Genomic DNA, 14,825 nt, shown 5'->3' on the forward strand with positions numbered 1-14,825 from the left:
AGGGAAGGCTGCACTAACCCACGCTCAGTCATGCTGGCACAGGACTCGAAGGCGCATTGCTATACAGGGTGTAAGTGTAACTGCAGTTTTCAAACGGAAACGCTGATGAGCGGACACATGGGGAGGTTAAAAGGGAAGAATTTAGAGCCCTTGCTCATATTTTTGCAACTAACATGCCTCACTGCAATAACCTCAACAAATCCTTCCGTCTGTTGGGGAAAACGTGTAAATTCTTGAAAGCATCTTAGGGAGGGCACAGTGAGTATCAGTTACCCCCTAAAGCCGACACACCCAAGGATACATGCAAATAGAATCTGTATCTTTACTGAGTGTCTTCCTCAGGACACTAGTGGCTCAAGTGGAAAACACCCTGAAATACAACTTGGGAAGACTAGACTACGGCACACTTAAAAATAAGTGCCTTTGAAAGTCAGGAGTTCCGAGTCCAAGTTCAGCGACCTTTCCCTTTCCCATGCTACTACTTCTGGTCTCTGAGGAAGTAACTTCAAGTGAGGTTGTTACAAATACCTATCTTGTGATCAAAGTAAAAAAATAAAATAAAAACAGACCTCACAGTCTGTGGTTTGTGCACTTAGTGGGCCCAGAAAGCCCGTGACCCAGGAGGCCACACGGGAAGTCGCCACACTCCCCCCAGACACCGCGATGCCTGCCCGGAGCTGTCCGTGTGCCTGAACCCACGGGGAAGGCGGTACCTCAATGTCGTTCGAGGCCAGGTGGCAGCACGCAGCCAGGACCGCCCTGCCGTCCTGCAGGTACCGTTCCGCCAGCTCTTCGCTCACTGTGTGCAGGAGTCTGGAGAGGAAAGGAGAGCACATTCCGGAAACACTCAGGATTCCCCGTAAAAGTGGCCCGATGCCCGTTGGTAGCACGCTGATTAAGGGCTCAAGTCACACTTCAATGGACACCCTTCATTTAGGTGTAAAGCCTGATTTGGGGGGAAATCAGAAGGGTCTTTCTCGGATGAGTTGGTAAGACCTCCAACCACACCTCTCAGAAGAAAAGCCTAACTTTCAAACTCTACTATCCTAAATTGAATCATTTATGATTCAGCTATAGGGGCAGCTCCCCTCTGAAGAATTACAGGATGGACTCAAACTGTTCTGTGTTCGGGTGGTGACTGGAGTGGGGCTGGTGTGTGTGGGTGTGAGGTCTTCCAACGCCACGTTTAGCAATGGCAGGGAGCTGCAGCGAAGAACCAGGCAGGAATACGTTAGTTCCCATACATCATTTGCTTAACGTTTTATGATCCTTTTTTACTTGGTAAGTGTCCCCAAAGTTCAAATATCCTCTTTTCTAGAGTAAAATAGAAGCCAAGAGAAGAGGGAGGAGAAGGCAGGTTTTACTAGATTTGAACAAGGTCAGAAAGCTGAAGAAGTCGAGTTTCCATTTCCTTGAAAAACAGAACCCTCTTGATCTCTTTTCCACACGAGGCTGACATGTTGTTCTTGGCATGCGTCCGGGGCTGGCGGGATCAGGACGATGTCACCGTGCTGTCGTCCACACTGACTTGACAGCAAAACGTCCAGGAGCTGCACAGCGCCCCTTCTTCCCAGCGGGTCCGCACAGCTGCAAGCAGTCAGGTGCTTGAGTTGCAGTCCCCGTGCTGCAATGCCCTTGGCTCTCCTGGAAGCCATAGAAAGGGCGTCTGGGCTGTGTCTCCAAGCCACGCACGTCCCCACTCACCTGGGGACAGTTGCCGAGGTGGAGCTGATTGTGGCGGGGAGTGCAGGGAGCTCATGAGCCAGCCACGTCCTCTGAATACAAAGAAAGGTGAACTACGCGGCCCTCGCGTCCTCCTCGAGGGAAGCCCGCCGTGACCATCAGTGACCCCCAAACAAAGAATCGCTTACTCATTGAAGTCTTCCTTGTAGGAATCGTCGGGACAAGAAGGTCCTTTGGGTGTAGAAACGTGGAAGGTTTGCATGTTCCCCTCACAGGCAGCCTGGGATTTAATGAGAGCTTGAATGAACGTTTAACTAACTGTTGGGAATGGACCAGTTTCAGACCAGTATTTTGAACAGAGTATACCTGAATCTTGTGTGACATTTATTCTACAATTTAAAGACACCTTATGAATTTGAATAATAAATATGAACTCCGTTGTGCACATGTGAAGGTTCGAGTTCACAGTTACAGACAAAGCGGTGTGAGTGTGTACAGCGTTCGACGGCACTCAACGGTTCAGCGTTCACACACGCCTGTGTACTTAAAGATCTGAACTGTGTCCAGAGCAACCAGAGCAAAGGGACTGGAATGTAGTGATGGAAGGCTGGGAGGTGGGCAGAGGCTGGGCCACCTCTGACTTTGTCTGTCATCTCCAGGAGATTCAGCCAGTAGGGCCTCCTCCCCTCATGTCCCCCCCACCCCGCGTGCGCACCTGTGGGGGGCGCACACCTCTCTACCTGGGCGGCGAGCAGGCCTTCCTTGAGCTGGCCCCGGGACAGGAAGAAAGCGACTAGTTTTTTCACGTCCCCAGTGGCTACGCAGTAGGGGATGACATCATCCTTATCTTCCTGGATCAGCTGATCGGCTCTCCTAATAAAATAAGAACATTTTTTTTTTTACAATGCACAAATGTCAAGGTTCTCAGCTGGACTGGGATTTTCAGAAATATCTGAAATTTGAAGCTGATGTCCTCAAGCTGTTTTGCATGTCACTTTTTAAAAAGACAGATTTCGTGATCAAATCACATATGGAAGATGAATGTTTTCTGGACTAGTAAATACTGTAGGTACCTGTTTTCCCTTCGAACATTACCTGGTTTCATATTTTAGATGCACCGAATACCTCAGGCCTTAAAATGAATGTAGCTCATCTACTTATATGGGCAACATATTTTTTTTAAAATAAGTTGTGAACTGGATGATCTGTTCTCAGCTGGATGGATAACTATGTGGGTGTCTACTTTGTTAAAGGGAATTTTAAATGCTCTCGTGAACACAGCAATCACTAGAGAGCTTCTAGATACAGCCAGCTTAAAATCATTAAAAAGGATCACGCAAGAACTTAAACATGCATCATAAACTGTAGACTGTCGTAAGTGGCCCAAGCAAGGTGATTTAAAGGAAAATAACATTCCAGCGATGTGAAGGGGACAGGGGAGGCTAGCCGTGAACATTACGAAGGGTGCACGCATGTCTGCCTCTGTCTGTCTGTGTCCATCACTGTCCGTCTGTCTCTGAGTCCCAGGCGCTTTCTCAACGACCAGCCCAGCTCCTCCCACCCTTCAAGTTTAACTCCAAGGTCGTTCAGTGCTAATCTGGTATATTTATGTTGAGATTTGCATTAAATTACATTTCAGTTGCCAATCTTTGGCTAGGTGCACTGACACAATTTATGTTGTTTTCTCCCCAGTTTATAGGGTCATTGGGGTGCTTCCCAACAGCCCTGTTTTTACCACGTGACCCTGACTTCCTTGTTATAGCGGATCAGAAACCACATTCTCTCCCTTGGCCTTGGAAACCAAGACTGAGGGACTGTGGGTCCCTGTCCGTGGCTGGCTCCACAAGACATAATTTTGGAGCTGGGGGGAGACTGTTTTCTGGCCACTACGGGGACTGCGGAGCGGAGAGAACCAGGTGTTCATTTTTAAAGATCAGTAAGGTTTTGGGTGATGTCGAGACAAAACTGTTTCTGAAACAAATGTCTTCTGCTGACTTGACCTAATAAAGTCTCAGTGGGCACCCTGACATCGGACCTCTGTGCAGCGTGGCCCTGCAAGCCCCTCCCACTCCCGGATCGTGCAGCTCGGTGCCTGGAGCCTGGGGCGGAGGGCTGGGGCTGGTCGCTGCTGAGCTCACCGTCAGACAGCAGGTGCCGGGAACGCGGCTTTCCCACGGCAAAGGTGTGCACCCTTCGGAATCCCGTGCTTCACCCCTGGCTGATTGTTGTGTGTACATGTGAGAGGCAGTTGGGTTTTGAGTAAACCACATACCATGAAATAAAAATTGAAAATTTTCATTTTTAACGCCAGATATAACCACTCATCAAATAGCACCCTACAGGCCTCGCACAGTGATTAGCATATAGCAAGCATGGAATAAATATTTGTTGCATGAATGAGTGGAATAGAGAATAGTCTCGCAGTGTGGGTTAAAATCTGTCCCCCAAAAAAGATATGTTGAAATTATTCCTGGCTGGCATAGCTCAGTGGATTGAGTGTGGGCTGCGAACTAAAGTGTGGCAGGTTCGATTCCCAGTCAGGGCACATGCCTGGGTTGCAGGCCACGGCCCCCAGCAACCGCACATTGATGTTTCTCTCTCTCTCTTTCTCCCTCCCTTCCCTCCCAAAAAAGATAAATAAATAAAAATAAATAAAATCTTAAAAAAAAAAGAAATTCTAACCCATGGTACCTGTGAATGTGACCCTGATTGCAAACAGGGTCTTCATCACTGTAATTAGTTACGATAGCGTGACACTGGATTAGGGTGGACCCCGCACCCGATATGAGTGGTGTCCTTATAAACAGAAGGACATCTAGGCACGGACCCATGGGGACAATGCCATGTGAAGGCAAGGCAGAGGCCGGAGTGACATGTGTACGAGCCCGTGGAAGTCGGGGTGGCTGGCCACCCCGCTGCTGGGAGGAGGCGGGGCCTTCGGCAGGAGCCCCTGCGGGCAACTCCCTGCCGGGCTTCCGGCCCGGGAACCGGCGGAGAGGATGTTTCCACGGTTCCAAGCCGGCCGGTCTGTGGGGCTTGGTGACGGCATCCCCGGGAAAGGAACGCGTCTTGGGAGAAACCCCGTTTACCCCACTCTTGGACAAGGGCACCTAGTTCGGCGGCTCAGCGTGGAAGCTCTTCTTTGTCCTCTGTTCCTCCTTCCTGGCCGCGGAGGGAAACGGAGGGACTGCCGTCTGCCGAGGGAACTCCTGAGGCTGTGGGATGAGTGTGCCGTGCACGCTTGGTGACCTTCAGAAAGCCGTGCCACTGGCCTCCCAGTGTCAGCTCACCGACCAGTGAGTATGTCCATGGGCCTGTCCTTTCACTGCCCCAATGACAGGGGACACCAGCCTCGCACTGTGTTACCAGATGACAGGTCACACACAAGAACACAAGGAGACTTGTAACCGATTCACGTACTGGATCAGTAGATATAGCATTCAGTTATTAATCATGACAACATACAGGGGGAAATCCCAGACGCTGCCATCATATTTATAGAGTGTTTCTATTTTAGTAAATCTGAGCCCATCTCTTAGACACAGGCCGCCTGCCTTACCTCTGCATTAATTTCTTCCAGTATCTCACAGAGACGCCCGGTGCGACCGACAAGGCCTTGTCCCACTGCAATAGAAGGAGGGGGAGCAGAGACACGGTGATCGGCTTGCACAGCCTAACCCTGAACTTTCTAGAACGCAAAGTTCCACACTGCTTATAGAGTATGTGCATTTCCAGGGCTGTTTTTGTATTCTTTCTCATTCATTCCACAGAGTAGAAACACCACCGTATTTTAAAATAAAATAGATATGTAAATTCTATTATTTAGCAGGGAAAATCCCAAACCTGGACACAGAGAAGAGAGCTAGGAAGAGGAGAGAGAAGGGAAGTGAGGGTGGGGAGGGATAGTAACTAAACTATGTATTTTGAAAACTGTATTAACTCATCTTCCAGCACAACACATGAGTGATCTGCTCTGTGTGGTATTCTAGGTTCTATGTTCAAATGAATGTGTAGTAAATTTTGTATTTCACTGCTATTTTTAACAAATACCTATTTCTATTTTTATTCTTTCCCTACTCATTTTGTAAGTTGTATTTATTGTAAATTCTTCCTTTCCAATCATAATACCTGCCTTTGTATTTAAAAAATCAGACTGCTAATGAAGAACCTCATTGCTTGATCAAGGCTGATGGTGACAATTATTTGAAAATGTGAGGTTCATTTCACTGAATTCATGGCTAGAAGGGAAGTAAGGAAAAAATATTATGAAATATCACTACATAAATCAAAACTTCATTTTAATTAAGTCTTTCCCAAACAGGGTTCTACTGTGATTAAGGCTATGAAGTTAGCAGTTACCCTGAAAATAATAGGCTCAAGTTTAAAAAGGTAATTTTAAATATTATGTTATTCATAATGATGTTACCTGAGAAAGGGAATTTAAAGCATGTTTTATGTGACATTTATTTATATAGAGAGAAATGGAGAAAAAGAAGTTAAAATGTAGATTAAATTAACTATACCACACTCTCGATAAAAGCATGTCTCAAAAGTTAAAGATTAAATGTTTTTCTCACTTCATAGTATTAATCTTACAGAAATAGAAACAGTTTGAAGGGAGGTGACAATGGATGAGTATAAGAACACCCAGGTTTCTAAATGATTTTAGGCACGGTTTTGGGTCACTGAGTCTATCGATAAAACCACACAGCAGATTTATTAAGTTCCATAAGCAGATACCCGATTAAAGGATCTTTAATTAAATTTGCATTAAATAGAGTTTTAAAAATTTTTAAATATATTTTATTGACTATGCTATTACAGTTTTTCCATTTTCCCCTCTTTATTGAACACCCCTCCCACCTGAATTCCCTCCCTTTAGTTCATGAGCATCCGTCATACATGTAAGTTCTTTGGCTTCTCCATTTCCTGTGCCTTCTTAACGTCCCCCTGTCTATTTTCTACCTACCATCTATGCTACTTATTTTCTGTACTTTTCCCCCCTCCCTCTGCCTCCCACTCCCCTACTGATAACCCTCCATGTGATCTCCATTTCTGTGATTCTGTTCCTGTTCTAGTTGTTTGCTTAGTTTGCCTTGTTTTTCTCTTAGGTGTGCTTGTTAGTAACTGTGAGTTTGTTGTCATTTTACTGTTCATATTTTTTATCTTCTTTTTCTTAGGTAAATCCCTTTAACATTTCATATAATAAGGACTTGGTGATGATGAACTCCTTTAACTTGACTTTATTTGGGAAGCACTTTATTTGCCTTTCCATTCTAAATGAAAGCTTTGATGGATAGAGCAATCTTGGATGTAGGTCCTTGCCTTTCATGATTTTGAATACTTCTTTCCAGCCCCTGCTTGTCTGTAAGGTTTCTTTTGAGAAATCAGCTGATAGTCTGATGGGAACTCCTTTGTAGGTAACTGTCTCCTTTTCTCTTGTTGCTTTTAAGATTCTCTCCTTATCTTTAATCTTGGTTAATGTAATTATGATGTGATTTGGTGTGTACTTCCTTGGGTCCAACTTCTTTGGGACTCTCTGAGCTTCCTGGACTTCCTGGAAGCCTATCTCCTTTGCCAGATTGGGGAAGTTCTCCATTATTTGTTCAAATAAGTGTTCAATTTCTTGCTCTTCCTCTGCTCCTTCTGGTACCCCTATGGCTCGAATGTTGGAACATTTAAAGATGTCCTGGAGGTTCCTAAGCCTCTCCTCATTTTTTTAATTCTTGTTTTTTCATTCTGTTCTGGTTGAATGTTTATTTCTTCCTTCTGGTCCAAACCGTTGGTTTGAGTCCTGGTTTCCTTCCTGTCACTGTTGGTTCCCTGTACATTTTCCTTTACTTCACTTTTCATAGTCTTCACTGTTTTCTATATTTTGCAACCATACTCAACCATTTCTGTGAGCATCCTGATCACCAGTGTTTTGAACTCTGCATCTGATAGGTTGGCTATCTTTTCATCACTTAGTTGTATTTTTCCTATAGCTTTGATCTGTTCTTTCATTTGGGCCATTTCTTTTTTTGTCTCGGAGTGCCTGTTATGTAGTGAGGGGCGGAGCTTTAGGTGTTCACCAGGGCAGGGCAACCCCCATTGCTGCGTTGTCATGCTGTGTGTGGGGGAGGGGTCAGAGAGGGAGCAGTGCTGCTTTCTCAGCTCTCTGCCAGTTTTTAGTCACTTCCCCCACTACCTGCAATCAAACTGGGCCCTTCTGGTGCTAATTCCTGGGTGGGTGGGCTTGTGTATATTCTAGAACCCCGTGGGTCTCTCTAATAGACTCTACTGTGAGGCTGGGAGTTTCTCCTGCTGCTGCAATCCTCACAGGTGTTTTCAGTCAGAAGTTTGAGGCTCTATTTCCCTGCACTGGAACCCTGGGTGCATGGTCTGTCTCGCTCCCCAGTTGTTCCTCCTGGTTTATCTGCATATGAATGTGGGACCACCTGGTCCTCCAGCTGCTGCCTTGCCCTGAGTCTTCTCTGCCTGGCTGTCCATCTCCACTCCTCTCACCAGTCAGAATGAGTGTTTCTTCTTTAACTCCTTGGTTGTTGGACTTCCATACAGTCTGATTTTCTGGCAGTTCTGGTTTTTTGTTTTTTAAATTTGTTGTTGTCCTTCTTTTGGTTGTGCAAGGAGGCACAGTATATCTGCCTATGTCTCCATCTTGGCTGGAAGTCCCAAGTTTAAAATTATATATACCAAAATATGGAACTCAAAAAGATACATTTTACCATTCTACCAAAATTTATTTAGTTTCTCCTTGACTTTTGATAGATATTATTCTTTCTAGTAATGCCTAGTTTAAAACAGTAACTTTTAAGTCATGGTTTTACTTCTTCATAAGTAAAACTTTTACACTGCTCCTAGATCAAATACTTTTTAGTTTGCAATGCCTTTCAATAACATTTTTAAATGGCACATTTATTATTTTAGTTGAAGCAGTAATTACCTCTAGCATATGGAGAAATCAAAAGGTGCATTAAATTTAATTTTTGTATATTTTGCTGTAGCTTTATTGCATAGTTTTACTATTATTTATAAATGTCCTTACTATCATTTTTCGTCATTGTGAAATTAACTACTTTGAGCTTCTCAGAAATGATCAAGCATGAAATGTGTCCATGCTATTCTAATCATGTTAGGTTTCTTTTTCTGATGGGTGGGAGAATTCTGTTGAACTAGATGCACAAGCAGAAAAATGAAAAGGTCAATAAGTTTTCACAAACCGACCACACTGATGTAACCAGCCCTCAGATTAGCAAGCAGAAGCCCTCCCGCCTTTGCTCTATGGTAGCCACCACCCGCCTTCCAAATGTGAGCACCATGCTGAATTTTAATAGGGCAGATTGATCCCAATGTTTCTTCGAAAACTCTGTCTTGTTCAGTCCTCCCTAAAAATCCGGACGCGTCCTCAGAGAATCCTCAGTGGAAACCCGTCTTCTGGCCAGGGTGGGATTTGATATGACAAACAGTATTAGCAAGGAGGGGGGTGTGCACCAGGAGCAAGTTAGCCAACAGAGATGTCGTTTTAGGGATCGAAGCTGCCAGCCCAGGGCAGTGGTTCTCAGACTTGAGCATGCGCGAGAACAACCTGGAGGACTACAGAAGCCTGGATCATGGGGCTGCATCCCCGAGGTTTCCGGCTCTGTAAGTCTGGGGTGGGGAAGGCGTGTTGAACAGGCCCCCAGCAGTGCGGACGGGGATAACGCCTGCCCTCGGGCACACACCTGACATGCATCTGGCAGGGCCAGCTCTGAAAGAAGACACACTCACTGTGTAGGATCTCACTCACACACAGCACACTTTGTGAAGCTCCTTCATCTCGCTTGAGCAGCACCTCACCTCTCCGAGCTCGACCATCAGTTCGCAGTATCTCTGGATCTGTCCTAGTCTCAAGTGTATCTCGGCGGCTTCCTTCAGTCTCTCCTCTTTGGTTGGAGCACCAATACCGCCCCCAAATTTGGACATCTTGACTGTGGTCAGTTCTTGGGCTTCCGACTGGTGATAAAGCAAATGGAATTTTTCTAACTCTTCTTAGACAACAGCTGGTGATAGCACTCGACCATGAAAGCATTATACGGCTAACAACATACCCATATTTTAAAAGCATGCAGCACTGAGAATGAAATACTTTAAAAACCCAATACTTTCTCTCTGTACAATGTGACCCCTCTGCACACACAGATTTTCGGTGTGGGTGGGGTGCAGATAGCGGGTGAGCCTGGCAAAAAGTGTGTGCATGTGCTGACCAGCCCGGTCCTTCACACTCAGCAAGGGTGGTGGCCATGCAGAGGACCAGGGGACCAGAGGCAAGTGAAAAACACAGACTGCTGGTGACAAAGGGACAGAAAGGTGTCTATTTAAAGTGAAAATTACTGGCTGACTCTACCTGGCTCCTCTAGGGTCAACAGGTAACTCGTATAGTCATTACATGTTGAGTTAGTGCTGAAAAGGTGCTGCCGCTTTACAAACACCACTGCTCCGGTGGCCGCCACTCCCAACCCAGCCCACCTCCCTCTGTGCCCTAACCGTTGCGCTCACCACTGAGACTGCGTTGCAAATGGGAACGGTATCCCTTCTTCCCTTCTTTCCGGTAGGGACTGGCCTGTTGCTGGCACTGCCTGTTGCCCCAGGCAGGAGGTAACGAGCCGTTTTGCACTCCACCCCACTAAGATCCACGCAACTCGATCAGTTTTAATGAAACGTCTCCCTGGACGCAGCCTGCCAGGCCTCTGAGACTAGAGCCACAGGGGTCCGTGTGCCACCGTCACCTGGCTGCAGGTGAATGACTAGCGTTCGAGTCGTTCCATGAGACCGTTGAAGAACTGCGGGAGCCTGAGCCTCTGAACCCTGCACCTGCCTTCACCTGTCTTCACATAACTCACAGCCTCGCGCTTGCTTTTGCCTGAAGATCTAACTCTCCCTATTCACTTACTTTAGTCTACCGGCCCTAACATATACATTTTGAAATAACCTTTATGTTTTCATAGTGAAAAGGCAGAACCATTTTTTGCCTGAGCACGCCGCATCTGCACGCTTCCCTTACCGTTCTGAACTTGACCAGGTGCTTCCGGTGCATGATGCCCTCACAGTAGTTCTGAGGAAGCAAGCTGTCGTCTTGTCCTTGTATCACAGCGACCAGGTTCCACAGATTGTCACTGCCACCTGGAGGCTAACGAGTAGATACAGAACAAGCCACGCTGTAATGATGCATGAGAAACCGCACAGCCCTGTGCATCTTCAGAAAGATACTGCAGGCAGAAGAGTGAAACAGAAGAGTGATGCAATACATCTACACCTCGTCCCATGTGTTGGTTCTGGTTCCCACACGCTCTCTTGCCCTGTGCAGAGCACGTTCTGAAGCTCCCAGCGGACTGGGAGGATGCATTTAAGTACGTGTGGTACCCTCTGACAGCAGCTGGGAAGCTCCATTCTGCAGAAAAGGAGGATGCCCACGCTGAACTCCTGTAACTACTTACTGAAAAGCATTCCGAAAACCTCCTCAGTTTTTCCACCCGAGGATTGCCGGGGAGCTTCTCTATCTCTTGTTTGATATCTCTGGACACTTTGCCACACAGGACAGGCGGAGAGCCTTGCAGCAGGGCGTAATCTGGAGAACGGACGTAATTCGGTGAGGAAAGACGGCTAGGAAATATCATTTAAAAATAAAACGCTTAACCAGGCAGCTCTGCAATACCAGTGTTCCCGACGATTTCTTTCCAAGGCCTGTCGGCCAGGATCTTCATCTGCAGAGGCGTGACCAGGGGGGCCAGGGACCAGAGCCGCACTGTCGAGTCCCGGGAGCAGGAGGCCACGGTGAAGGGCCGGCCGGGGTGGCACGCCAGACCTGCGGGCGACACAAACCTGTGGTGACTGAAGGGGACGTCGGAAATGCTTTCTGTCTCACAGGCACCTCCTGAAACTTACACAGAATGGACGGTTTGGAGAAATGCCTCTATCTTGGCTGAACATAATGTAAGAATGCAACCCTTTATGAGCAGAAAATAGCAACGCACATCGAGCAACTGTTAGAAAGCCAAAGGCCCTGGAAGAAGATGTTGAAATTATGTCTCCGTCTGTTAACACCACTGGCGTGCACAGTGATCTGTGAACTGATGGGCGTGCCGGCTGCCAGAGTCGGGCCCTTTCCACTGAAAACACCCAGAAACGGGGTTCTCTCCCACACAGGCCCGCACTCCCTCAACTAGAAGGCCGCTGGGGGGAAGCACACAGGTACAGACGGCATGATGAGGGTCCCTGTAAGGAATCGTTTTTGCATCTCTGTTGACCTCCTTATGGCTTCCAAGACCGGGGGCCACAAAGGACAGCGAGGTGCTGTGCAGCAGCAGACAGACAGTCTGACCCCCCACGCCCAGCTCAGTAGCGCTGAAACCCGAACACCCCTCTCTCAACACCGAGGCGCAGGGGCAGGGCATGACTCAGCTGTATCTGCTTTATGGCTGATTTCCTTTCCACAGCTCACCTCTGGGGGGAGAGACATCTAAGACGTACATGCAAATGCGTGCATGGGTGCATGTGTGTACACGTGTGTAGGAACACAAGTGTACCTGCAGGTAAAGAAAGACACCATAATGCTCATTAAAGTTATCTTCCGAAGATCTCTGATGACGATTTTTATCGCCATCTGGATGATCTGACAGTTCAGTAACGACAGGTATAGTTTCCACTGAGAAAAATGTTTTTAAAAATGAAATGCTTCACCCTGGCTGGCGTAGCTCAGTGGATTGAGCGTGGGCTGGGAACCAAAGTGTCCCGGGTTCGATTCCCAGCCAGGGCACATGCCTGGGTTGCAGGCCATGACCCCCAGCAACCGCACATTGATGTCTCTCTCTCTCTATCTCCCTCCCTTCCCTCTCTAAAAATAAATAAATAAAATCTTTAAAAAATGAAATGCTTCAAGACTTCTCCATAAAAGACCACATCGCTCAGAAGTTACAATCGTCATGAACAGAGCAACGCTTGCAAGTACGCGAAAGCCGCTTTACCGTATACATCCGCGCCGTGGTCGCACACGGTGTCCAAGCAAGTCCCGTCTCGAGTGTCCCACACTTTCACGGTGTAGTCCCAGCTGCCGGACACGAGCAGGTAGGGGATCTCGGGGTTCCACATTAACGCCCTCACAGGACCGGTGTGTCCGCTGAGGACATTTATGCAGGCGTCCTGAGTGTAATCCCAGATCCGAACCGAACTGCAACAGAATGTTGTCCAAGTAGTGCCATTCGAGTGGTAACTGATATAAAATATTAGCATATTCTTACTGGAGCACAACAACTATTTCTCAGTCTATTAAAAAAGCATTCTATGTTTCAAGTGATGTTATAGTTCTCCTCTTTAGAGCGGACAGAAATGAGTAATTAGGCTAGGACTAGTCTATTCCTATGTACAGATATTTCTTTCCTGATTTTTACTGGTGCATTTGCTAATGAAACTGAATGTACTATTTCACTGTTCATATGTTTAAAAACTGCTTTCTTAAGATAAAATATCCAGCACAGATAAATCCAAAGAAAAATATGATTAATAACATGGATGTGGCAATTTAAGAACACTCAAACTATGCATAAATCATGAAATAGAGTATGTATGACAAAGGATATTAGCTGAAAGATCAATTCATATTCATGATCCTATCAGCACAGTGAGCCATTCCTTCATGTTTTGGTCAGCAGAGTAAGCTGCTTAACCAGTGTGGAAGCACTCTCCGATCGAGTACAAAATTCAAATATAACTGGGTTCATGCTACTGCCTCAGTCTACCGACTGTACAAAGTACAAATGTTACTAGGATAAAATCTGAACTCCAAATCAACTGAAGACCTCCAAATGCCAATTTTGCTTGGACAATCCATACTAAATTTTTAGTCACGGATTTGTATCAGCCTGATGACACCAGAGATTATATTAAACATTATATTATATATACTTTTATTCCTTTAAGGCATATCTCTTTCTGCTTTCTATAAAAGATCTTTGTCCCCCTACCCTAGTGCAGAACAATGGGTCCAGGTATACCAAAACCAACTTTGGGGTGCTGATTTCTTATACATGTTTAAATTCTTTTGTTTGGTATCATACCTTCATATATAGTACTAAAGTGACTTGTTTCAAAATACTCTGTTACCCTAGGGGGCACCAGAACAGGTGTCCTTGCTTTTACGACCCAAGTTCGGGCAAACATCAGGCTTGGAAGGCCAAAAGTGCGTTTTTAATCAAGCCCCAGAACAGCTTGCGCTGGCCCACTGCACCCAAGGAGCACTGGAGGCCTCCGGGAGGCGGCAGGTTCTGCGATAAACACACTGGCCGGTAACGACCTCCCTACAATCCTGACTCTTATTTCAACGCGCCGGAGAGCATGCGGAGTACAACCATCATCTGCTTGACTGCCAAGGGACCAGTTACCAGGATTCAGTCAAGGCCTTGCAGCTTTCTTTTCTATAAGTTATGAAAGTGCTCACTGCTACTCGCCTGACAAATGTATCTGAGACAGTAACTGAAGATTATACTTTCTTCGTGTAGAATAGAATACAGATTCTAGAGTCCATGTTAAGAGACTGAAGTGATTTAATAATAAACATAATTGTGGGACCCCACAGAAATCCCACAATTACCATATTTTTCGAACCACAAGACGCACCAAAGTTTTAGAGGAGGAAAGTAGGAAAAAATTTTTGAAGCAAAAAATGTAGTAGTAAAATATTTAATAACATAAATAATATTTCACCAATGTAAATGTAGACAGAACTCAACAGCAGCATTAACAACCATTATTCCTCCCAAATTGGGGGGTGCATCTTATAGTCCGAAAAATACAGTATGTTTATTATTAAATTTGGATTTATTTCAAAATTTCAAGATGAAAACACTTAATTTTTAATATTAGGCCTGAGGTTACTGTATACTATGACTTCTCCTTGAATAAAGTAAGAGTTCTCTTACCTAAATTTATCTCATGTTCAGTAGTTACCAAAATGTTAAATCACGCTCATTACTAAAATATCTGGTCTTCATGCTAAAACATATAATCATCTTCTTTTATTCCTTTTTTAATGAAAACAAAGTCCAGTTTTTTCCATAACAATAAACCCTTCTCTATATTTTACAGAGATCTGTTTCCAATCTTTTTCCCTT

The 14,825-nt window shown here is 45.7% G+C and overlaps 1 protein-coding gene across 4 annotated transcripts in view; it reads right to left on the reverse strand.

Moving 5' to 3' along the window:
• Positions 1-14,825, reverse strand: part of WDR17 (WD repeat domain 17) — a 78,719-nt gene that overhangs the window by 11,971 nt on the left and 51,923 nt on the right. For all 4 annotated transcript variants that reach the window (XM_036011790.1, XM_036011792.1, XM_028526884.2 and 1 more), the window contains 9 exons: positions 12,684-12,886; positions 11,375-11,524; positions 11,157-11,287; positions 10,724-10,849; positions 9,520-9,675; positions 5,243-5,307; positions 2,424-2,556; positions 1,872-1,963; positions 714-813 (listed from right to left, as the gene is read on the reverse strand). In XM_036011790.1, coding sequence (XP_035867683.1) covers positions 714-813; positions 1,872-1,963; positions 2,424-2,556; positions 5,243-5,307; positions 9,520-9,675; positions 10,724-10,849; positions 11,157-11,287; positions 11,375-11,524; positions 12,684-12,886 — 1,156 coding nt within the window. The remainder of the gene's footprint in view (positions 1-713; positions 814-1,871; positions 1,964-2,423; positions 2,557-5,242; positions 5,308-9,519; positions 9,676-10,723; positions 10,850-11,156; positions 11,288-11,374; positions 11,525-12,683; positions 12,887-14,825) is intronic.

Source organism: Phyllostomus discolor, chromosome 11, assembly GCF_004126475.2.
Source record: "Phyllostomus discolor isolate MPI-MPIP mPhyDis1 chromosome 11, mPhyDis1.pri.v3, whole genome shotgun sequence".
Classification (NCBI taxonomy): Eukaryota; Metazoa; Chordata; class Mammalia; order Chiroptera; family Phyllostomidae; genus Phyllostomus; species Phyllostomus discolor.